Source organism: Nansenia antarctica, assembly GCF_963989245.1.
Source record: "Nansenia antarctica genome assembly, chromosome: 9".
NCBI lineage: Eukaryota > Metazoa > Chordata > Actinopteri > Argentiniformes > Microstomatidae > Nansenia > Nansenia antarctica.
In genome coordinates this window covers 25,128,556-25,152,644 of record NC_137679.1, presented here as the reverse complement: position 1 = coordinate 25,152,644, position 24,089 = coordinate 25,128,556, and the positions used below count along the sequence as shown (strand labels likewise).

The window sequence follows — 24,089 nt, the reverse complement described above, 5'->3', positions numbered from 1 at the left end:
ATTGAACACACTAAGGCCTCGTTCACACGGCAGTGAAATGTGACCCAAATCCGAAGTTTTTGCCGACATGTGACTCAGGTCTGATTTATTCATGACCGTGTGAACAGCGCAAGTCACATGAAATCTGAATTTTTTAAATCCGACCTGGGTCTCGTTCAGAGGTGGTACTATATCGGATACATGTCTGATATTTAGCAACGCGCCTGCCGTCTGAACTGTCATGTTGCGTTTAATGCGACTTTTAGGTCACTCTAGAGCGACAGAGAGACAATCATCACAATTCTGCGCCGGTTCCTTGGCGGTAACTACAGAATGAACATGAACATGGACGAGCATTTGGCTCTCTTTTTCCTCATCCTTCTTCTTTTGACCATTTGCTCATATCTTTCCTGGCTTCCGCTGCACAAAAACTTGAAAATGAAACCGGTTGTAACGTTATCCGTCATGTTATCCATGGTTACTTCCGTAAACAGTGCGCTGCGTGTGACGTCCTGACATCATTGTTATTGTCCTTCTGCACAGGGTCGTGGAATGTTCACATGGGAGTCAATGTAGGTCAAATATAGGTCACATTTTAAAAGTAATGTAATCGGAATTGAGCATCAAGACCTGCCATGTGAACTAATAGGCCCTGTCCACACCTATACGTTTTTTTGATAAACGTGGATTTTTATATTCGTTTTGGGTGGTTCGTCCAGACGCAAACAAGTTTTTGCCCCCTGAAAACGAAGATTTTAAAAAACGCCTGCCAGAGTGACGATTTTTAAAAACGCTGTATATTCGCTGTATATTTTTTTACATGTGGACGAGATAGTTTTTTTGTATTCGTCACGTCATCATGCGCGTAGATTTCTATGATCATGCGCACTGCAGCTGTTTGCTGTTCCCTCCAACGTCATATCCTGGCACAAGTAACTACTTTGTTTACAACAGGCAACAGTGGTCGAGGCTACACAAGCGAGGAAAATGGATGTGAACAAAGTGCTTCTAGTTCTTTCACTGTTAACTGGACTTTTAACCTGTTTACAGATAAATGCACAGTTAATGATCGAGAACATTGAGAGACAGAGGCGTCTGATTGGCCAGTGGGGCTATGGGGTTAAAATTATATCGCCAACTACTGGTATGGAATGCTCAATGACAGTGTTTATATTGCGTTTAAACATGCTGGTGTGGACGGTAATATTTTTATATACGAAAAACGTTTATCAAAAAAACGTATTGGTGTGGACGTAGCCTAAGGCCCTATATATCAGCCTTATAACATGTAATTTATATATATATATATATATATATATATATATATATATATATATATATAACAGCACAGATATATTTTTATGGCGTTACGAAATCCGATGACAGGAACGCTGGAGAAACAGCTGTCCACTGCATTAATTAACTACATGTCCTTGATGAGTCTTCCGCTCACTGCCCTCCACCAAAAATGGCACATCCATCGATAATATTACATAATAACAACTGCTCGGATTAGATTGCGAGTTGTTTTGGTATAATAAGTGCCGCAATACAGATAGCGTCATATACCACCAAGGGGGGGGGGGGGGGGGGGGATTTGCACCTATCATGCACATATCCGCCTGTGGATAGATAACTTTACATATGTGTACCATCATCCGCTGTCAAACGCCACAGGTAATAATTGATTTATGATTGTACATCTCTGAAATGCTCGACTGTCATGCAGCGTTGCGTTACTGTAACGTTAGACACAGCACCGACATAAAAGCGATATTTTGGTTATGCTTGTTATAAATAAAAGGTCAATAATGCATTGTAATGACATTGAACTAAGATAATACGATGGTTATCATAATTTTTCAAGTCTTTAATTACAAGTAATTCCAGAAAAAGTAAATGACATTTCAGGCTTCCGTATTACGAGAGCAAAAATAACATTTCTGTAGATGTTTCGCAATGCATGCCGGAAGGGAGTCTCATGGCTCCGAATCGAACGAGGGTCAAGATTTTCTCAGAACGGAGCCATGGAAAACCCTAACCCTAACCCCAACCCTAAATGAGTAATGAATTGGGACGCCACTACGGCTACACGTGAACGCGCAAAACGGAGCGGAGGGGTGAAAACGGAGCCGGAGTGGTGAATTGGGATTCACACTTAGAGTAGCCAAAGAGCCAAGGACCACTAGGAAAGAGCTCCAGAAAGACTTGGAGGCAGCAGGTGCAACTGTGACAGAAAGGACAGTAGGCAATGCACTCCACCACCATGGCCTCCACTAATGAAAAAAAGACATGTTGAAGCTCATTTAAGGTTTTCCAAAGAACATTTGGACAAGCCAGTGAATATCACTGTGATATATGTTTCCTATAGGACTCCACCCTCTCCCATCCAAATGTATCTTGTTTGCCATGTAATCCACAAAATGTGTTGTATGTGATTTTTGTATGACCTATGGTATATTTACTATGCTATGTACCGCTTGGTCCGCTTTGAGTTGACCGAAAAGTTTGCACCTTGCACTTTTTGCACCAGAGCACTTTGCACTTTTTTAAGAGCATGATAAAATAAAGAATTTCTAGTCTCTGTCTAAGGAGTACTAGAGTACTGTACATGTAGTGTGCAAGTTTTTCTACACTTGCTGCCCTAATGTTAATATAACATCCATAAATCATCCAGACAGTTACCAATGGAGTCTGGTGGAGGTAGAAATCAGAAGGCATTGTAATGCATGGAACGGAATGAGGAATGGTATCAAATTATTACAAAGCACTATGCATTATATTTCTAAGTTGTCACCTGTCTTATTTATTCTCTTTTCATAACTATTGACATTTAGTTTTTCTCTTGCTGCTGCAAAGTCGAGGAACTGAAGCCTAAGAATTTTACTCTCTTATACGTGGGATGAAACAATAAACTTTGATTCTGATTCTGATAACAATGAGCCCGTCATCCGATTTCTGCCTCCACCAGCTTCTCCTGAGTCATACATCAACGTCAGTAAATGACAAATATGAAACATAACCTCCAAAAATATGACGAAGCATTCTAAAACTATAAATATGCGATGGTCAGAGGATAAAGATACATGTTACACTTTATAGCCAAGCACCAAATCATATGATGACCATGAGAATTCTCGTATTGAGTTAGGTTCTCTGGGAGATTGACTGCCTCCTGTCACTCAAGATCACTGCAATAAAAGCTCTGACATGGTGACATGGAACTGTAGCACCAGTGGAGCACATCCCTCAGACCGTCCATAACCGTGTTAAACAGTGGAAAGACAAACATGGCAGGTGGACAGGGGGCCATAAGCATGTCCGCGTCTAGCATAGCTATCACCCCCCAATGGTGTCCATCAAACTGACGGACTAGTCTGGGTAATGATGGCCTCTGTGCTCATGATACATAACTCATCCCGTTTCTAACCCCAGAGCAATATTTATGTTATGATCTTTTACAGTTTGAGTAGACACCGGCTCATGGAACTGAGGCAGCTTGTCAAAGATGAAAGAAAAATATACAAAGGCACTAATACATTTCAGGTCAGAAGGATATCAAATATATAGGATATTGCATTTTTGCTAAAACAAATTATTTAGTACAGTACTACACTGGCATACTTTACATCATTTTCATCCAACCAAGTCTTACCCTGAGGCGACACGCCCCGTAGCGGACTGAATGTTCAACTAAATCATGTTTAATCCCTGCATACTCTTTTGCTTTAAAGTTATCGGGGTGTCCTCTGGAGGCTTCAGCTCTTTACTGGTGCTCATAGAACACAGTGCCATGGAATGTCCAGCTCCACAGCCAATCAGAATAGGCCTGAGGCCAGGAATGGGCTGTGGTTGGCTGATGTCTTTCAGGGAACCGTCTCCACACATCCCATGCTCGTTCCAGCCCCAAGAGACCAGGCGACCCCCTAAAGCGGAGAAAGGACATTGGTCAGTTGGAGCCGTCAGTCAAGAGAATGTTTTGCAGCTTTGCACCATTATGCAAAACCGAACAGAACAGGAAAAAAATAATCTGTGACACTTCATGGTCTGTGTTTGGATCCAATAAGGCAACACAAAATCACACAGACTCATGCACACATGCACACATGCACGCACACGCACACACACCAGGAGGACTAAAGGACTAGAATGAACACACTGTCACTCTGTTCCAGAATCTCTCAGTACTAGTGTTCCTGTTCTTCACAGCTGGTAAGCTTGTTGGTGGGTGTGGTCAGGTCTGCATCACTGAGGAGACACGTGCCATGGCAACACGGTTACCTAATAGGTCCCATCACCATGGCAACAAAAGCGAGCTTGCTTTCTCAAGGGTAATCACATCTTCAAGCTATCTCCATCACAATGTTTTGTCTATTTTATACCTCCCTATTCCTTCTTTTTCACTCAAGGATTTCTATTCACTTATCTCTCCAATCAACAGATCAAAAGCTTTGGGTTTGCCAACACAAACATATGCTCTCTCCGGCACACAGACCAAGATATCACACAAGCAGCTTATGTCTGTGTGACATCCTGCCAACCATCTAGCAGGCTACACTTGGCTATGCACACAAATATACACTCATATCCTTTGTACACATGCAGGTAGAGAATATATTGGCTTGTATTAAACACATTTGGCGAGCATGGATGTTATTGGAAAGAGAACCGATCACATAGAGAGGAGTGCTTTGTTCATTTAAAAAATAAAAAAAATAACGAAAAAAACACGTGTTTTGGTGCTGTAATTCATGGACACACTCACTGGAATATAGCACCATAGCACATCAGTGTTGCCATGGCAACAAAGTGCTTGCACAATATTCTGCCCAACAAAGGACAAAAACCGAGACATGGAAAAAGGCATTTCCTTACTAACTACACACATCAACCAGGTCTGCATGATAACATTAATGAGGACATTTCATATCTTAAAAATTATTGGATGTCGATTTGATGACAGCATTTGCATCTTTACTTGGTATATCAAAACATTAATCACATCAAGCCTCCAGTGAATCTGTAACATGATCTCATATCCAATAACACTTAAAGCCCGAAGAGTCAGAATGCTTCCTTGTCCACATCAAGGAGGGCTTTTACCAGATTGGATCTGATCTGATCTCAGCAGTGCCTTTCCTACCATATGTGTATCCCTGGCCAACAACGATGGATGTCATGGCTGTGGGTGAGGTGCTTCAGGTGTAAAGGGGCATAGGTTGAACAGCTTGCAACAGTTATGTGTCTCAGACACTCCTTTCTGCCTGACCTACTTAAGCACCAGAAATAGCAGCACTAAGGTCTCTGCTTCCAATCCAGTTTTCCTGCTTCATTGCTCCTGCCACCATACTCAAGACAGGCGGATGCATGGTGAAGGAGAGAGCATGACAGTGAAGCAGGAGACAGATTCTTCTCACAAGCATCCTCTTTTATTTGCGCTCTTATCCTTTTGGGAATTTTAGAAAAAGAGGGAATTTCAATTTTAGTGTTCTGACAGTATGTGTTTGTCTGATGATCATTGTAAATAAGAGGGGCAGCTTTGGAATATGTAATTTCCTGAATATCATAGGAAATCCACGCAATGGTGACTAGTAGTAGTGGAAGCTGGTGGAGGCAGAAATTGAAGGACAGGCATTGAATGGAACGAGGAATGGTATTGATGCAATTCCTCAATCCCCAGTCCATTCCATGCATTACAATGAGCCCATTCTCCAATTTCTGCCTGCACCGACCTCCCCTGGACTGCAGCTTTCCATGTCCCTCCCTGCATCACCAGTCTCCAGTAACTAATGTCTAATGGGGCTTGTCGCTCCTACATTTCCCCTCTCTGATACTCACACAGACTTGGGGAAGTGGGTCAGTGCTTAAACTTTAATGCAGGAATACTTTAAAATGGTTTTTCAGTGCACACTGGTGACTGTGGAATACCAGGGGTAGAGAGGAATTGGACAGGACAAATAGAGGAATACGTAGAGGAGAAATCCTAAAATAAACCAAAAACCAAAACAACCTATTGAATGGCATATTGAGTTGTTTATGTTGTCGATTATTCGCCCGGAGGCGTACTTTCCATGTCAATATACTCTATTCTATATATTTGTATATGGGCAGACTGCTCAGCAAACATACAACTGAAAAAGACCCATTGTTCTTGTGATTGACTCTGCTCTTTGCAGGGCTGTTCGGTTAATTGCCTCTGTCAATGATACTTATCTATCTACCCTAACAGTAATTACTTCCTGCAGCAAAGGCCACATGGCAATAATCCGACCTTAAATGTCCTCACACGCATCAACAGAAGGATTAACATTTTGCATTGATGCTAAACTGTAAAGCATTAGACAGATCCCTCACTAATTCTTCCTAAGATGGTGAAGAAGAAAGCCTAAAATATTCATTTCCCATATAAGTTTTTGCCCTGCACCATAGTAGCTACGAGTCACGCAGAGCCAAACATGGTGTCTCATCTCAGTCATTGGCAGTTCCACTAAGTGAAACCAGAGTGCTTTCAACTTTCCTGCTCCATTTTCCACAACGTTTCGGATCCTCTCCATTAGAGAGCATATCATTCTACACTGTAGATTGAGTGAGTATTTTCCCCCATCTTATTTACCCCATAATGCTTGTGTAGAGCAAAGCTAAGGAGTGGAGTAAATTCATGTGTAAATAACCCTCCAATAACGCTCCAGACACTAGCGAAAACAATCTCAGTATAGGAAGACAGCATGCAAGTCAGGTGTTCTTGGAGGGATACAATAAGTGAGAAACACATACCCACAATGGCAAGGTTATGTTCAGATCCACACACAACCTGTAAAGATCAAAATAGACAAACAATTAAAAAAATAACATCTGATGAAAACAAAAATGCATTATTGACATGACATCGAGGACTGTCTGCAGCCTACGTAACCCGAATACTGCTCGTAACCCGAATACTGCTCAATCTAATGTACAAGTGTGGGAAATCATTTGGTCCAAACCTGTCTATTCATCTCACTGTCACTTCATCCAGGGCAGGGTCTGTCAATGACCAGCACAGCAAAATAAGGAGGAAAAGGCCAGTTCTGTCACAACAGCTACAACAGACTAGCAGGCTGTCCTGGAAAGTTAGGACAACTGTTTCAACTGTCTGGGCTCAGCAAGGACGTGTGTGTGTTCTGTCTCTGCAAAACAAGCCATTTAACAACTTGGCAATATTTTTGGTTTGTTTTTTGTTTTCTTTCCATTGTCAAGGATGCCCTTGCCAAAAGTGTTTGCGTGTGGTGGTTTATACTAAATTATATAATCTCAGAGATTCAGATTTAGTCAAAAGACTGAAAATACCCCAGAAGTGACTTTGTAAAGAGGACTGAGAAAACATTAATGCAGTTTTAGTGTAGCATGCAGCAGTGGTAGGCCATGAATAGAAAAGCGCTCATTGATTCCTACACCACTGGCAGGTGTTACTTACAACACCAGCCATCTTCATAGACCTCAGAAAAATCGGATGGTTCACTAAATATTGACTTTGTGGGTGAGAGCTAATCAGCTAATCTTTGTTGCCTTCAGCTGTATATGCACAAGGTAACTACGTCTCCCAGAGACCAGAGTGTTTCAGCAATGATATGAGCCTCCTGGCAGAATGATCCAGTGCTTGCCCTTGCCTGTCCTTGACACTCACTTTAATGGCAATGCTCTCCCACAGCCCTGTTGCCACTCAGAGGTTAAAACACAGCATTCCCAAGCTACTCACTCATAATTGCCCCAGAGGAAAAGAAAAGTCAGAACAAAAGCTATTTCTAAAAATGTGGATGATTGTTTTCTCTCTAGCGGGAGGCGGTGGTGAGGATAGCTTTACATGCATATTGGACATAAAATCATAGCGATGCCAATAATCACTGATGTAGGTCCCCTCCAGAGGAGGCAGATGGAGGCATAAATCAGAGGAGGGCTCATTGAACGCATGGAGCGGAATGAGGAATGGTATCAAACAAACCAGGAGTGGCTGGTTGAGGGGGGAAATCGTAGGACGGGACGACCATTGCTCATTCCATTCCATGCATTACAATGAGCCATCCTCTGATTTCCCCCTCCACCAGCCTCTCTTGGTCCACTCATATGGTACAGTAGCCTATATAGAAAACAACCTTCATCTGTACTGATTAAGTGTTTTGGTTGGTTTATGCCTCCCCCTACAGGATTGGCTTTGATATTCTCCTCTATGGTCTCCACCAATGGGAATGATAGTAGCAAAACATATATAGAGCCCCAAAAACAGGAACAGTTGCATTAGTCAATAGATGCCATACATGGGGGCGGCTGTGGTGCAGGAGGTAGAGCCGTCGTCTAATGATCGCAAGGTTGGCATGTACGGCGGTTCGATCCCCGGCTGGCCACATGTCGAAGTGTCCTTGGGCAAGACACTGAACCCCAAATTGCTCCCAGTGAGCGGGCCGGTGCCTTGCATGGTAGCTTGCCGCCATTCGTGTGTGAAGGTGTGTGTGAATGGGTTAAGAGGCCGTTGTAAAGCGCTTTGGAATAAGGCGCTATATAAGTGCAATCCATTTACCATACTCTGGCTTGCACATATTCAACTATTGTTTTGCTACAAAATCTAAAATGGGGTCATCAACATCTTTTATTAAAGGCAGGGTGTAGGTTTATTGGAAATCTGCCAACTCTGGCCATTGAGGCGAAATTCAGTTTTAAGTTCTGAAGAACAACATCCTCCCTAATAATAATACAACCCTAAAATGATATTGCAGTGTCGGACATTAACTGTTGTGTTCCTCCACGCACGGACGATTCAAAGAGGCAGCCACCAGAGACAGAAAGGCATACATTGGTGAGTCCACTCCCCTAGAACCCCCCTGGCAGTAACAACATGTTTGTATGCAAACCAAGTGTCAGGTAGGAACAATTTAATGTTTTTCAGACCAAAACAGCATCTGTAAATGAACTATTTCTTTCAAGGGTTCTCATTCCGTGATCTTTAACATTTAAACATAATCATTGAAATCATTAGAAGACTTTTAGAAAGCTTCAATGTTACATTCTGGACCTTTAAATTTACTATACATGGCAAATGTAATCTAAAATACATGTGAACAGTCTCACCTGTGTTGCTCCATAAAGAACCATGACCTCTGCAGGAACACAAGCCCATTGGCTCGCACCTTCTGAGGGACCACGTGACCCGTGATCTGCACACTGACTGGTTGGTTCTGTTCTCCCCAGCTGTCCATAATTTCCTCTACCCCAAGTGAAGACCTTCCCACTCTCTGGAATAAACAAGTAGAAACCTCTGATATTGCACATCACCTACACACCCGTCTCTTGATGCCGATTCACATTGACATGCAATACCCTCTGCCAGCCAACTAAATGTTCTAGTCTACTGTAGTTTATGCCTCAACAGCATTTTCCAGAAAGATAAAGACAAGCAAGTAACCTCTCACCTGTCTTGGCCACAATGTGTGTCCAGCCGCTTATGACTCCAGTAACTCTATCTCCATCCAGGAGTGTGCGGTTCAGGAGCTCAGGCCTGGGCAGAAAGCATTCTGCACTGGTCAGTTGGCCATGCTTGTTGCTTCCCCACAGGAACACATCACCCCCAGCTATCACAAGACATAAAAACTGTCATGACTCACTATCCCACCAATACAATGGGGGCAATGGTCACATTAGCTAATGAGAAAATTACTATTATTATACAACTATACTACGGTACTATTATATTACAGGACATTGCCGGAGAAAGGAAACACAGAGAGAAATCAACAACCATCCTAAATGGTGTCAGTTACTCAGTGATGTAGGACTTTGCTTATGTGTAAATAGTGTGAATAGTAGAGAGCAGGTGTAACTCACCAGTGAGGCAAACACAATGGGCGGAGCCTGCAGCTACTCTGCGTGGCATCACCTGATCCAGACCTGTAGCAGGTGGAATATTTTGTTTTAGTTCATGATGCAACATCCAAGCAGAACAAACACCACACCTCAGAACAACGTTCCACCTTTAAATGAAGATGTTCTTTGACGTGACTGCAGGTGAACACCAAGATGGGAGTTTACCTGGTACTAGGCATGGCTCCTTTGAGCTGAAGTGTGCTGGGACAGGGTGTGGACTCAGTGCTCGCTTGGCCTGACCAGAGAGACCCCTACCCCACTGAAACACACAACCTGTACCTTCAGACACAACAAAAAAAGGAGACTTTATTATAGTCTATATATATTGTATTTATTATAGTTCCTGATAACAAGAGCCTCATTGATGCATACACTGAGATATATTGTATAGTATCTATATAGTATCTATTGATTGTTAAATCCCTCTGGGACAATAAAGATAATGATTGAACTTGAGAGGAACCCTGCAATAATAAGTGGACGGCATACACTGTATAAGGTCAAGCAATAATAATTGAGTGTAAGAGAGGCAGTGCTTACCAGTGACAGCTAATGAGTGTCTGAGGCCTGCTGCCACACTGATAACAGGTTCTTTAAGACTCTAGGAAAGATAACAACAACTGGAATATGACACAGGCCCAAAGTTACTGCACAGACACTTAATATCAAATGTAATATCTAAATGATCACTTATATTTGACAGTTACTGTATACAATGTGCCACAACATGAACTGTAGGCTATGTAACTATAAAGTCTGTCCACAGCCAACGGTTACTAATTTACACAAACTACTATAACACAAACAATAATCAACCCCCATCCATATTGCGTCAACCCCCATCCATATTGCGATTTGACAAGATTTTGACAAGATGACAAGGCAACCCCACCTCAATGGGCAGCAGCTCTGTAGAATGTGAGATTGTCTGTGCCACTCCCAGCTGACCATATGCATTTGACCCACTTGTCAGTACCCGGCCACAATCTGGATGTGTGGAAACTATTGTTATGAATGTAATTGCAACCAACAGCTAACACTTTCAGTCAAATCTCAAAAGCATGTCATAATAAATAACTTTATCTCCGATCAAATGAATCCAAACATACATTGGTACAGTTTATATTCTAGAATTATAAATTCAAACAATGTAATAGTTAGAGTTAGCATTTCCTTTTGCTTCCACTCACCAGTCAGAATGAGGGTGAAATCCCAACCACAGGCTACTTGTGCAGCTCTCTGACTAAGGAGAGGACAGTGGTGAAAGGTTGTGACATTGGAAGTGTGACCAAGTCCCAGCTGTCCTTTATCATTCAGCCCACACACCAGTAACTCTCCTTTCTCTAAGGGAGAAATCAATAGATAGTTCAGAACCACATTTCTACAACGCTTTAGAGAAATAATGAAAAAGACAGGAGGGAGGAGTCAAACACAGTTGACCAGGAGGGGGAGACATGTCATAGCTGTGTTCTCTGAACAATAATAACCAAGATGTTCTGACAATAAGATTTCTGGTTTCGCAGCGCAGGGTAATAACTCAGTGTAAGGTGATGAGATCACAATATTTTATGATATTTTTCATGAATTAAGGAAATATTACATAACAGAAAGTATGTACAATTTGTACAACAAAAGACATACTATATATTATATATAATTATAATGTATATATTTGTGTAATTTACATGTCGTTAAAAGTGTTTTACATAGAGCACATACATGGACTGTATACACATAATATTCCAAAGATAAACATGATTTTTACTACCAATCTACTCAACAACACTTAAGGAGCGTCCACGTGACTGCCTCTAGTCCAATCAAATTACTTGGTCCCATTATGACGTTGAACCCAGTGCACGCTCTGGCGAATTTATGAACGCGGCCCAAGTGAGTTTCAATTACGAGGGTTGTCATACAAAGTATTCTTGGCTTTTTACTGTAGCCAAATAGTTAAAAGTGCCTTGTCTAGATTGCAAAGGAAACACATAATGGACTGTACACAAAAACATTTCCGAGGCTAAACATGGTTTTACTACCACTCTACTCAGCAACACTTCTAATAGCCTATACGTACAAGTGAGTTTCAACCATTAGGGGTGTCATACAAAGTGTTACAGAGTTACAAAGAGTACAGTGGCAGTAAAACAATGTTTAGCATTGGGAAATTAATCCCCTATGTAGTGCAGCAGTCTTTTATCAAAGTAATTAGAACATTAGAAGAATTACAAACCCTTATAAACACATTTTTAAAAATAAATACATTGAGAGGATTACATGTTTATTGCCAAATATGTTTACATATAATGTGTGATTCCTTCCAATCCATATTTAGTATTTCTAAATGCTTAAACAAGTTTAACGTGGGCGCTATTATTTTGAAGAAATCCTCATTTACATACATCCGAGCTAAAGCCTGATTTATACTCCTGCGTCGAATTTACCCGCGGCTACGCCGTAGCCTACCCGAGGGCTCTCCAAGTTTATAGTTCTACGTTGGTCCGCGGAAAAAAGTAAATGATATTTCTGTCATGACTTCCGCATTTACAAGAGTCGGAATGTGACGCTACCAAGCGGACCAATCATAGTTCTTATAGATAACTTAACATTAAATATGTCTATCATAAATATAATTTAAACCCAACGAACAGCCATGGCCAGGCTCCCTGTAACTAATAATTTATTTCTAAATAAACAGGATTGTACATCTCGTAATGGTGAATCGCGCTCAGGAAGGCTGTGCCTGACGCTTCCATAGGGCGCTCCGCTCAAAGCGGCATAATAGCGATCTTTTTGTTGTTATGCTTGTTGTAAATAAAAGTTATATGATACATTGAAATGACATTAAACTAAGATAATACGATGGTTATCATAATTTTTCAAATCTTTATTAATGAGTAATTACAGAAAAGTTAAATGACATTTCTGTCATGGCTTCCGCATTTTGGTCTACGAGAGTCGGAATCATGTGCTACCAAGCGGACCAATCACAGAGCTTACGGTTGCGTAGAAACTGACGCGTTCTTAAATTTTTGGAGATGTGCACGTCAACCTACGCCGTAGGCAAGGCGGGTCCACGCGGGACTACGCAAGGCTACGGCGTTGATTTTACGCAGAAGTCTAAATCGGCCTTAAGTGGGCGTAGTTCTATGGAAAGCCCACTCCGCTAAAATGGACTCGCGTATCATAGCCAATGAGGGACCTTGAATCAAGGCACTCATACATATTAATGAGGAGTGTCGCGTCATTGCTGTCGACAACAGCGTAGGGGGTACGTTTCGCTACGTATGGAAGGCCACACCCTGCAGGCGAGCCGATTTGAAAACTTCTCGCGGGGGAGTAAAGTTTCACAAGCAGACCAACTTCGTGAGGATGGCATTGCCGATTTGAAAACTTCTCGCGGGGGAGTAAAGTTTCACAAGCAGACCAACTTCGTGAGGATGGCATTGCGGGCTTTTCTTTCGAATTGCAACCGCACATTTAATGAATGTGTGAGACTAGCAATGTCGGAAGATGAGGAAGTAGTCCAAGCAGTTTATCATAGAGAAACCACAGCACTGTCACACAACAATGTTCAAAATAAATGTACATTCCATTTTCTAGGTTTTCATCCCATATAGCCTATATTTATTGAAAAATTAAATGACCTCAGTGTGCACTGCTATCGACAATACCAACCCCAGCAACAGGGTATTCACCCTGCTGCAATCTGGCAAGAGATACAGAAGTAAGTAAGTAAAATGTATTTGGACAGCACCTTTCCCAGACCAAGGGTCACAAAGTCACAAAGAGTTTGGGAGCCACGGTTTGTAATGCTCTATCACCCTGGGTCTGTCTGTCTGTCTGTCTGTCTGTCTGTCTGAATGCTCTATCACCCTGGGTCTTCAGTCTGGCACGGGAGACAACCAGCAAACCCTGGTCAGAGGACCTGAGAGACCTGCTGGGGCTGTAAGGACCTGAGACCTACTGGGGCTGTAGGCTCAGAGACAGCTTCTTCCATCAAGCTATCAGACTACTGAACTCTGGCCACTAGCCTAGCTAGCCACTGCCAATATTGCACACTATCTCATTTAGTATTTTCTTTTTTTATTTAAAATATTATTTCTTTGCACTATGTTGTTGTCTGGTGCTGATGTAGAACGGAGCACGGACACACACACACACACACACACCCCCACCCACCCACCCACCCACCCACCCACCCACCCACCCACACACACACACACACACACACACACACACACACACACACACACACACACACACACACACACACACACACACACACACACACACACACACACACACACACACACCTGAGACCTACTGGGGCTGTAAGGCCTGAGACCTACTGGGACTGTAAGGACCTGAGACCTACTGGGACTGTAAGGACCTGAGACCTACTGGGACTGTAAGGACTATATCTTGCATCTCATTGTGCATCCCTGTGTTATAGAATGCCAATAAATGAACCTTGTACCTTGTTGTTGTTACTAAGAGTCAGGGGATAAGATAAGAGAAAGGGGATAAGATATCAGAATGTGTATTACTCAGGCAAGACCAAATTTGTTTTGCACTGAACATCCGCCACCATGTAACATGACTATGAGTTTGTTTACCTTAGTTGATACCAAAATGTCAAGCAAAGTGATGTCCCCTTGCCAAAGTAAATTATTAAATAAACAAACAAATCATAATCTGTTCTCGCTTATTACTGTTAAGTAATAAATGGCGCTGTAGAACTGCGGCCTCGTACCTATCACAGCCGTGCTGATATTAAGTATAACAGCACTCCCTCTCGTGTGATATTGCTTAGATGTTCATATGCCAATGGACCATAATGTTGTCTTTCAATGTCATCCTCCCCTACTTTTCACCCCTTCATATCAATCGCTGGACAGACATTTGCTGATCTAATCTAATCTACTAATTAGTCAAATCTATATGAGCCCCAGGAAATAGGGGACAATAGAAAAATCGAATTTTCTTTTCTTTGTCTTACATGTGTAAACATACATGCTCTGTGTATATGTTTTCGATGTACTTATTGTTTTAAGACTGTCATTTCAACGTTAGTATTGAAGCAGTATTGAAATGACATTAAACTAAGACAATAAGATGGTTATCATAATTTTTCAAATCTTTATTTGTTTGGACCATTGTTTTTCTCATACAATTCTCTATGTATTATCTATCTCTCCTTTAATCTAAAGTGAAAGCAAAATTATATGTGTATATACATGAGAATATACATTATATATGGCATAGTGACGCCTAGTGGTAGGACTGGTAACATTACAAACATACATAGATTTCGAAATCTATGTCTGCTTGTAATGTTACCAGTCCTCGTTGCTTCTTCTTCTTTTGTTGTTTAAACAGCATCATCGTTCTAAAGGTAACTATTATAAAGTTAACTGGTAATGCACCTAAAAGCTGTTTGCCAACTGCCTTTAAACCACAAAAGGCTTCCTTTCTAACACCCAGACATCAGTAGATTGGAAACACCCAGACATCAGTAGAATGGAACAGCCCGTTGAAATCGACGTGTCTACGTAGACACGTTAAAAATCGACGTGTGGAATTGACGTCTAGAGGTGTCAAAATATCACGTGTGGAGACGAGCCGTTTTTTGTGAGCATGCAGATATGTTGCCTAACAAGAGAACTTTCTTTGTCAGACCATGAATACAAAACAGAGGCTATGGCCAGAAGCAGGGTGCGTGCACTTACCTGTGACAACAGCTGAATGTCCACCGCCCCCACTGAGAACACCCACTGCTCCCTGGTTTAGGGCACTGTCCACACTGAGAACACCCACTGCTCCCTGGTTTAGGGCACTGTCCACACTGAGAACATCCACTGCTGCCTTGTGTAGGGCACTGTCCGCCAGCTCAGGCACTGACAGGTCCTCCACATGCCCCTGTCCCAACTGGCCATAGCTGTTGGCTCCCTGTAAATTAATATTCCATAATCAGAGAATAGCAGCTGTCAGCTGAAACCAGCCGGTTGTTTTCCTACAATTGAACTAAGAATATTAAAATAGGCATCAGATAGACTTATTCAAATAACTTCAGCTTCAATACTCAAGCTAGAATTAACTGCTGTCGTCCACGGACAGACGTAAACTTTGTGGATGTAAGGTGTCCACCAACAAACGTTTAACGTGAGCATGCCTATAACTAAGTGCATTATTAGACAACAAAGTGATATGAATTATAAGATTAGAAAGGTTATAACTCACCCACGTGAATAAACACCATGGTCTCAATAGTGTATCCATGAGATTTCTCTTTGCGACACACTACCGTCAAACGTTTCCCTTGCGACAATTGTACGTGGTTTTCTGCCATATTGAGTGTGGCCAGACATTTTTGCCTGGTGTTCTACAGACTTTATGGTCAATTTCTATTCCCGAAATGATCTTTAAATGAATCTCTGAAGTTATCCTCTAGTGCACGAAATGTGCAATGGTTACATATACTTACTTTATTATTTTTTTACATACTTTTTTCTCTTCATAAAGGACATAATAAAATAATTTATTTACATTAATCTATTTTGAAAATGTGTTGTGTGCCTATAACTTATTGTATTCTTATTGCATACTGTATTGCAGAGTATTTTAAATATATGTATTCTAATCTTAGATCAATACATTAGGATATAGCCTATGTTTGTCCATATAAGCATAGTAAGCAGTGCTTACCCAACGAAAAAAAAATATATGACAGTGAAAATATTAAAATAAAAGTGCATGTAACCGTTTGTTTGTTTTCATTAAAAGAGTCGTATTTTAGGTCCCAGGACAGCAGGAGTCATTCATTTTGGCGCCACCTGCAGGAGTAAGCACTCGCTATTCTGCTTTCTTGCATTGCGTTGCATTATAAGCACTTCTCTCTCTGCTTTCCCTCGCGTACATTCGAATGCGTGAATTTAAAAAAATAAATGCCTCAGCCCGCTGTTTAATGTGGCCAGGGTAAGCATGCTTACCAGCCAATCAGTAGTTCGTTCATTCCGATAAGAGCTACTGATTGGCTCTCATCACTTTCAAGTTCACTTAACATTTCACCTTACTTTCTCTCACCCGGCAGAATAGCTTATGCCAGCTAGCTCAAACGATCTAAATAATAATAATCAATAAGGATAACTTGCTTGATTTTGTGAATATAGACATTACTGTCAGCGACCTAAAGGGATTTCGTAGACTGGACTGGACTGGAAAAACACAACTACTGCTGGCTAAAGACCGCCCGAAGCCACCGCTCACCGATCTTCACACCCAGAAAGGGAGAGTCGCTAGGGGTTACAGCAAGCCTGGTATCGTATGAGCGGTTTATATGATTTGCGAGGCTGGTGGCGATCTGTGCTTGTTTATATGGTTTGAGTACTGCTGTACTGCTGGTTATGGCTCCTTATTTAAGACTTCCTCTGCTTTTACCTTTGAATGTAGGCCTGTGCCGTTGTGTTTGGAGAGAGAGCTGCTTAATCAATCGTTGAGATAGGCCTAATGTCGCTGTCCGTGCCAGTGGTTCTGGACCAAAAGTGTTTGAGAGAGATAGAGAGGGAGGGTTTATGATGTGATGTCAAGTGCCTGTGTGACAAAAGTGTGAAAAGAAAGTGTGTTGTGAGTTTACTATGGAGGATGGAAACGGTGTGTGTCTGTGTTGTGCGTGTGTGCGTTTGCGATGTTGAAACTGGACTTGTAGATTTCAGCAGGTTGGCTACTTGAAAAGATCTTGGTTCAAAAATGATTGAACAATGAGCACCCCTGATAGTCGAAACTGGCAACTGTTTTTTTTGTTTTTGGTAATCTGATCACAAAGTGACCCTACAGTTTATTAGCGGGTTCTAGGGCATTTCCTTGAAACTGCGTTCACTGATAGCGTGTATGTGTAATTATGTGTATTTCTATATCTTATGCTTACCCAATCTAAAAGCTCACGGCACGTGCCTGGTTTGTTTGCTGATCAATATTGACACAAAATAATTAGCATGCTCCTGGTAATTTCTGAAATGCAAAAAAAGTAGGCTATACAAAAGTATGTAATAGATTATAAACATGTATTGATATTGAGCTCAAATAATTATTATTTGATTGTCCAAACAGGTTTTCATTGATTGTTATATAAAGTGGAGCACTCTTTATGCTAATGCACCGCAATGGAAGAATGAGGCATTAATTAAGACATGCTAATTTTTATTTCATCAGACATGTACATACATTTCTTTACAGTAGAAAAATAATGTTTTCTTGTGTTTCAGGAGAACATGTACTAGTTACATTTCACCTTGAGTATGTCTTGACATTGAAGAACTGTAGAAAGAAAAACCAAACGAGCGATCCAGGTGGATCCATGTAGTCCAAATCATCTTGTAGACATTGTTACTTTTGTATATTATACACCATTCATTTTCATTAGTCCCAGCAACATCACTGTATATACACAAAAGGAGAGGAATATATTGGACATCTGACCTTACTATATAATAGATACCAATAAATTATACATCTTTCGGTACACAGACCGCCAGAGTGATATGGTTGTGGATTACAAATAGAAGAGATTCATATAATAGACTTCCATGTTTTGGTTGTCTGTTTTCTCCCTCTAACCAAATTACATGGTCCAAGAAGAAATAAGGAAATCTAAAAGACGTTTTTCTATGTAACAGCTGACAAAGAGGGTGTTCCTAACAATGGATGTCGAATTACAGTATTATAATATGAATCATAATACATATCATAATAAAAGCCTCAAGGCTCTGATTGAGGTTCATTATATACTGAACATCCAGTCAAGATGTTTCAACACAAACGTAAGCCATAAACAATTTTGCAGAACGCGTACAACTTTGGAGATATATTGAACTTTGTTCAAGTTCTTGCCCATACTGAAATGCATCATGGAAACCAGACTTTGAAATAATGGGGAGATTTTGTACATTGCAATTCATACTCAACATTGTAAAGGGGAGCAATGGTCATACAGTATCTCTATGTCTGTGCTCGGGATGATATTGCAGGCTTGATGGATGGTAAGTGGAGTCGAGGTCATCAGACACCCAGATGCTTATTAAGCCGGCTGAGCGCATCACCCACAATGTCAAGCTCATGTCGTAGCTCCTCTACCACACTGTTGATGCTGGGGGTGTCCTTTAGCACATCCACACTCTGAGTATAGGGGTTGTAGCGCACTGTGAAGGGCCGCTTGATAGTCTTGGCAAACTCCCTGAAAGGCCGGAAAATATCAGAATAAATTTATATAATAGTATAGCAATGACAGCAGTGATTGTGTGACTTTTTTGGTGTTCAGTAATGTTACACTGCTGGTCTCAGGAACTATGTAGTTTAATCACCTCATCTTGACTTTGGCCTCCTCAAAACTGTCTGACACAAAGTAGACATCCTGAAATGTGGTGATGATGCATTCCTGTTTGCATGTGACCTTGGGGTCAAAAGGCATGATCCTTGCATTCCCAGAGAGAGCATGCTGCGGGGGTGGAAGAAACTGGGTTTAGGAATCTGCTAGAACTGGGAACAAGTCCAAACATTATTACTACTCTCACAAAATATAGATATTTTAAATAAAATACAAATCTATGTCAAAATAGTTTTGAGTTGACTCATACATTTCATATATCTTAATTTTGCTTTGTTTACAATGTTGTTTACAATACTGAATTACCTTTAGTTCACTGATGGAGGACAGCAAACCTGCCCCATATGCTCGTAGCTCCCCTTCCTGTTTGCATAGGCCAAACTCCACCGTAAAGAAATAGCACTGAAACACGGGATGGGTTAACAAAGTTAAGAGAATGTGAGTAGATTCCTACTTTTCCCTTTTTTTCATCCTGAAGCGATGAGGCTCAGGTTTGTCATTTGGTAGGATCACTTACTGTGGCCAGTGTTTGTATGGAGTCATCTGAGGCCCCAAGGGAAGCCAGGCCAATCTCCTGAGAGAACTGGGCGAAACTGGGATCTGCCAGCAATGGGACATGACCCAGCAGCTCATGGCATGTGTCCCTGGAAAACAAGAGATAACAAGAACAACAAACTATACGTTTTATGGCTATTAATGTACTTTTCTGCTACCGTACCACTGTTAAGAGATTAATTCATGAGGATACTTACGGCTCTGGTGTGTAAAGGGGGTCGGAGCTGTGACGCACATACTGGGTACAGTGGAAAACACGGAAAGCCAGACCAGCTAAGAAGTCTCGGGGGGATAGGTAACCTGCCACTGGCCTGATAGTAAAACCAGTGCGTTCTGAAAAGAGGAGGGAAATGTCACATACTTTACACATAATCAATGACCTCAGGGCCTTATCTTCCAAATTACAAAGTTAAATGTTTTGTGTTGCTACAAATTAAGTAAGTATGTAAGTAAGTAAGTAAAGCTTTATTTATATAGCACCTTTCGTACATGAAATGCAACTCAAAGCAGTTTTAGTACCCAAAACTATAACACACACACACACACACACTCATGTTGTTGAGGCTTTTTTTTATGTTGAAAAGGCTCATCTCACCTCTGAGGAAGCGTGACACGTCCTCCAGCTGGGGAATGTTGTCCTCCCGACACTCACAGTGTTTAAACAACAGGGGCAGGTTCTTCAGGTACTCACGACAGGCATGAGTGGGGTACAGCTTGTTGAGCTCCCGGTATACCACACCCCATGTCTTAACTTCCTCATCTGTGAACTCGATGCGAGGAATAGGGTCCCCACTGGCAGAATTGCTTTGATCACAAACTAGCATTGATAATTTACAGATATATGCAATTAAATGAATATCCATTTATTCTGTAAAAATATTATTTAAACCATACACTTACTGTTTGTAGCTCATAGCAAGATCAGCAAAATGCTTTCTCCTTTTTCGATAGACATTGTCCTTGAAGCCCTGTGAGAGGGGGAGAGAGATATGAGAATGCTTCAAATCTGAGACCCTGACCTATACAGTTTTCTAGAAAGAGGAAACATGTGAAAAAGCAATACATACTGGGTGGTCTGCATCCAGGTCTGATCCATACATCAGCACACGGTTGGCACACTTGTCCAGATCTGCAATTTTCTTGGGGAACCAGGGTACTTTATCCATATCTGAAACAATATATATATATATACTGTATGTATATATTTTTAAATCTTACAATAATATTATGTCCAAGGTAATTGTCAAGATCAAAAGTCAATTTATAACAACTAAGTAGCAACTAGAAGTGTATCATAGAATAGAACTAACTAGAAGTGTATCATAAAACAGAATGCACAATTGTATCTTACCTTCCTCAGGCAGGCACGAGTTATCAGGAGGATCCATTTCCACTACGTTCACGTGCTTGCGTAGCAGTTGAATGATCTCGTTAAGTTGTTCGTGGTTGCTGTCGCAGTCCACAAATATCTCGAATTCAGAGTTACGCCTTTTCGACTTTCTGGACTCTATGTGTACAAGGTTCACGTGGTTTTCCTGTAGGTGACAGGGCAGGTTAAATATTGTGGAATTAATTGTCATCTTAGGCCTATCTTATTATCTAGATTCTAGAGTCTAGACAATTGAGGTAGGCAACAGGCCTATAAAGCCCCAAAAGAGGCCACCAATATTATGATATCATGTGTACCACTGAAGGCTATGTTATAAATTCAGTAATTACAGTCAACATGAAATGAAGCCATCTTTGAACAACATCAACGAATACACGTCAATGCAGATGCATAGCCTACCTGGAAAAGTTTAAGCGCCTTTACGAGTCCCCCAACTTCGTTCTTGAGGGAAAATACTATTGCTGCTCGCCCCCTCTCTGACGGCGTGTTCTTGTTTTCTCTGTTTTCTTCAATCTTTGTGAAGGTTGATCTGTTCATCTGCAAAAGCGGACATAAGCTTGAGTCGACACATTGTATGCTCGTCTCTGCTTCTGTATGGGTGCATGGTTAAAAACAAATTAGTTGTAATTTTTTAGTCATTTAAATATTAAATCTAAGTTAAAAACAACAACTACATTGCCTACTAAGGCTATTATTCACATACGCATCATAGACCTACTCCGTTTAAGAGCCAACAGCTCAGTGCTATTAGTTTGGATCATTATTATTTTTAAACGATAACATTAATTGCCTACCGTACACGCCAATCTCACGAGCAAGGCCTAAAAAGTGTAAAGAGGAACCACCTCGATAAATTGAATTTGCCTTTTCAAGGTGCAAAAGTGTTTTAGTTTTGTTTTCAAATATATTGTTGTAAAACAGGCAATACACAACATTTATGCAGCTAATGGCAGAAAGACTCCATGGGTCGCTTTATATGTTCTTTGGACTGGATTAGTGGATCAGGTGAATTATCCCGTGATCGTTACTCGCTCAAGTGAAATTCAGAACCATGGACAGCGTAAATCTCTTGTAAAAAGTTATATATAACCAAGCAGTGCTTTTTAAGTATAGGCCCTAATACATTAAACATTCCTAAATGTATATGCCTGCATGCTATTCAGTTGAAGTTGAATAACATTGACAAGATAACCAGATCTTGGCCTATTATATAATTTGTTACAAACCATGGCTCGCCCTCGCGCGTAAAACAGCGCGGGAAACCAGTTGTCTATGGTCCCGTGTCAGCAGAATCGTTAGCAGCATTAGTTGATCGAGAGAGGCTCAGGACAGTTGCACATGTCAGGTTGGCGCAGTACAATTCACTGTCTTGATTTAACAAAGGTGGGCTGCTGTCTGCCTCAAGGAAGCTCATTTGGAGAGCAATGAAGCCTATTATTAGCCCCCTCTTACAATAATCTCACGCGGAATTAGGATACAATTAATGAATCGAACACGCATTTAAAGTAATCTTAATTTGTTGTCGACTTCAGAGCCAATTAAAACAAAATGGGAGATCCAGTTTGATCATTAGTGTATTAAGTTAAGTTATTATATCAGAGGTCTATGTGTTAGAGTGGCTCGTTTATGCAACAGGTTACATTTCTCGTGAATAGTTATTATTATTTTTATTTTATTTTTTGATTGACCACATGTGCTGAAAATTGGAGCCATCTAATTAATGAGTGCAGTGTTGTCTCAAAAGACGATTGCACTGCGTGCGTAGGCTATCCATGACGATATTTGTACATTCACAAATTCACAAATGTAGTTCTACAATATAGCCTACAATAGCTAAATGTGTTGCACTCTTGACCCTCTCAACGTTTCAAAGTAGCCTATTGAAATTAACGTACGAGATTGAGACGGCTTAATCACTTAGGCTACTTAGGATATCATTAATTACCGAAACTATATAAGCAACGGACTACTTAGCTGAATACTTTTGCTTTGAATAAATCTGGTTTAAGAACAAAGCACTATTGTTTATTTTATTTTTTAAATCAGCTCATATCCTTAAAAGGCCATGGTAATTCGGATGGTAATTGCATTAAGACTAACTCTTCTGCAATGCAAACAGATTTTTCTGATTTGATATACTTTGATAGGCATATAATCTACGAGAAATTAAAACATCAATCAAACATCAATCAGCAAACGAGAAATTATTACCTCATTATTCAGTTGCTTTTCTTCAAAACCTATGTTGATGGAGTCGAAAGACCTCCCTCGTCGTGGTCCTTCAATTAGGTTTGAATACATATTGGGGTACCTTGATATTTATTTACTCCTCTTACGGTTGTTTATCTAATGCCTTTGACTATGTAAAGTGGTAGCCTACCCGGAGGAGCAGCGCGCTTTGGTATGAAAGACTACACGGAGGAAGGAGGGGGCGAGGGGAGTTCTGTGGGGTGGACAAGAAATAATCTCACGGGCCCCGACAGCAAATGGAAAAAGAGGACCATCGCTCACGTCATGGGGAAATTACTGTAACCTAAAATACATGTTCATATTCTCTAACGACCTGAAAGAGAATTTGTGAATTAGAAAAATAAGTCCTAGAAGAAACGTTGTGTTTGTCTTATTTTGAAAAGTTTAATTGTTAACTGTGGACGATTTATTAGCTGAAAGAAAGTGAGATAGTAGGATGGACTCATGGATAAAAGTGGTCAGAGAGTAGCATAGGCAAAATGGTCAGAGAGTAGCATAGGCATAGATAGTGTTCTGCAGGTCTCTTGTTGTTTTTAATTAAATACTTCCATAGCAGAAAGTTCCATAGCAGTTGCAGTAATAATGGGACCCTCAGAATGTTGGCCTAAATCAACATTCCACCATGTTATAGTTTTTGAGTTA

At 40.9% G+C, this 24,089-nt stretch overlaps 2 protein-coding genes across 2 annotated transcripts; both read right to left on the bottom strand.

Annotated features, from left to right (window-relative positions):
• Positions 1 to 3,198: 3,198 nt before the first annotated feature.
• Positions 3,199 to 16,152, bottom strand: sergef (secretion regulating guanine nucleotide exchange factor; the record flags this gene model as incomplete). Its single annotated transcript, XM_080539652.1, has 11 exons — positions 3,199 to 3,905; positions 6,754 to 6,790; positions 9,079 to 9,242; positions 9,420 to 9,578; positions 9,832 to 9,894; positions 10,036 to 10,149; positions 10,411 to 10,471; positions 10,763 to 10,857; positions 11,061 to 11,213; positions 15,603 to 15,822; positions 16,114 to 16,152. The coding sequence occupies 11 exons, from the start codon at positions 16,150 to 16,152 to the stop codon at positions 3,673 to 3,675; spliced, it is 1,338 nt and encodes a 445-aa protein (XP_080395778.1). The 3' UTR covers positions 3,199 to 3,672.
• A 2,775-nt stretch (positions 16,153 to 18,927) lies between these two features.
• Positions 18,928 to 23,498, bottom strand: tph1a (tryptophan hydroxylase 1 (tryptophan 5-monooxygenase) a; the record flags this gene model as incomplete). The annotated part of the gene is made up of 11 exons (XM_080539399.1): positions 18,928 to 19,102; positions 19,230 to 19,363; positions 19,559 to 19,654; positions 19,770 to 19,896; positions 20,005 to 20,140; positions 20,403 to 20,599; positions 20,708 to 20,775; positions 20,875 to 20,975; positions 21,159 to 21,342; positions 21,597 to 21,734; positions 23,409 to 23,498. The coding sequence occupies 11 exons, from the start codon at positions 23,496 to 23,498 to the stop codon at positions 18,928 to 18,930; spliced, it is 1,446 nt and encodes a 481-aa protein (XP_080395525.1).
• Positions 23,499 to 24,089: the final 591 nt, after the last annotated feature.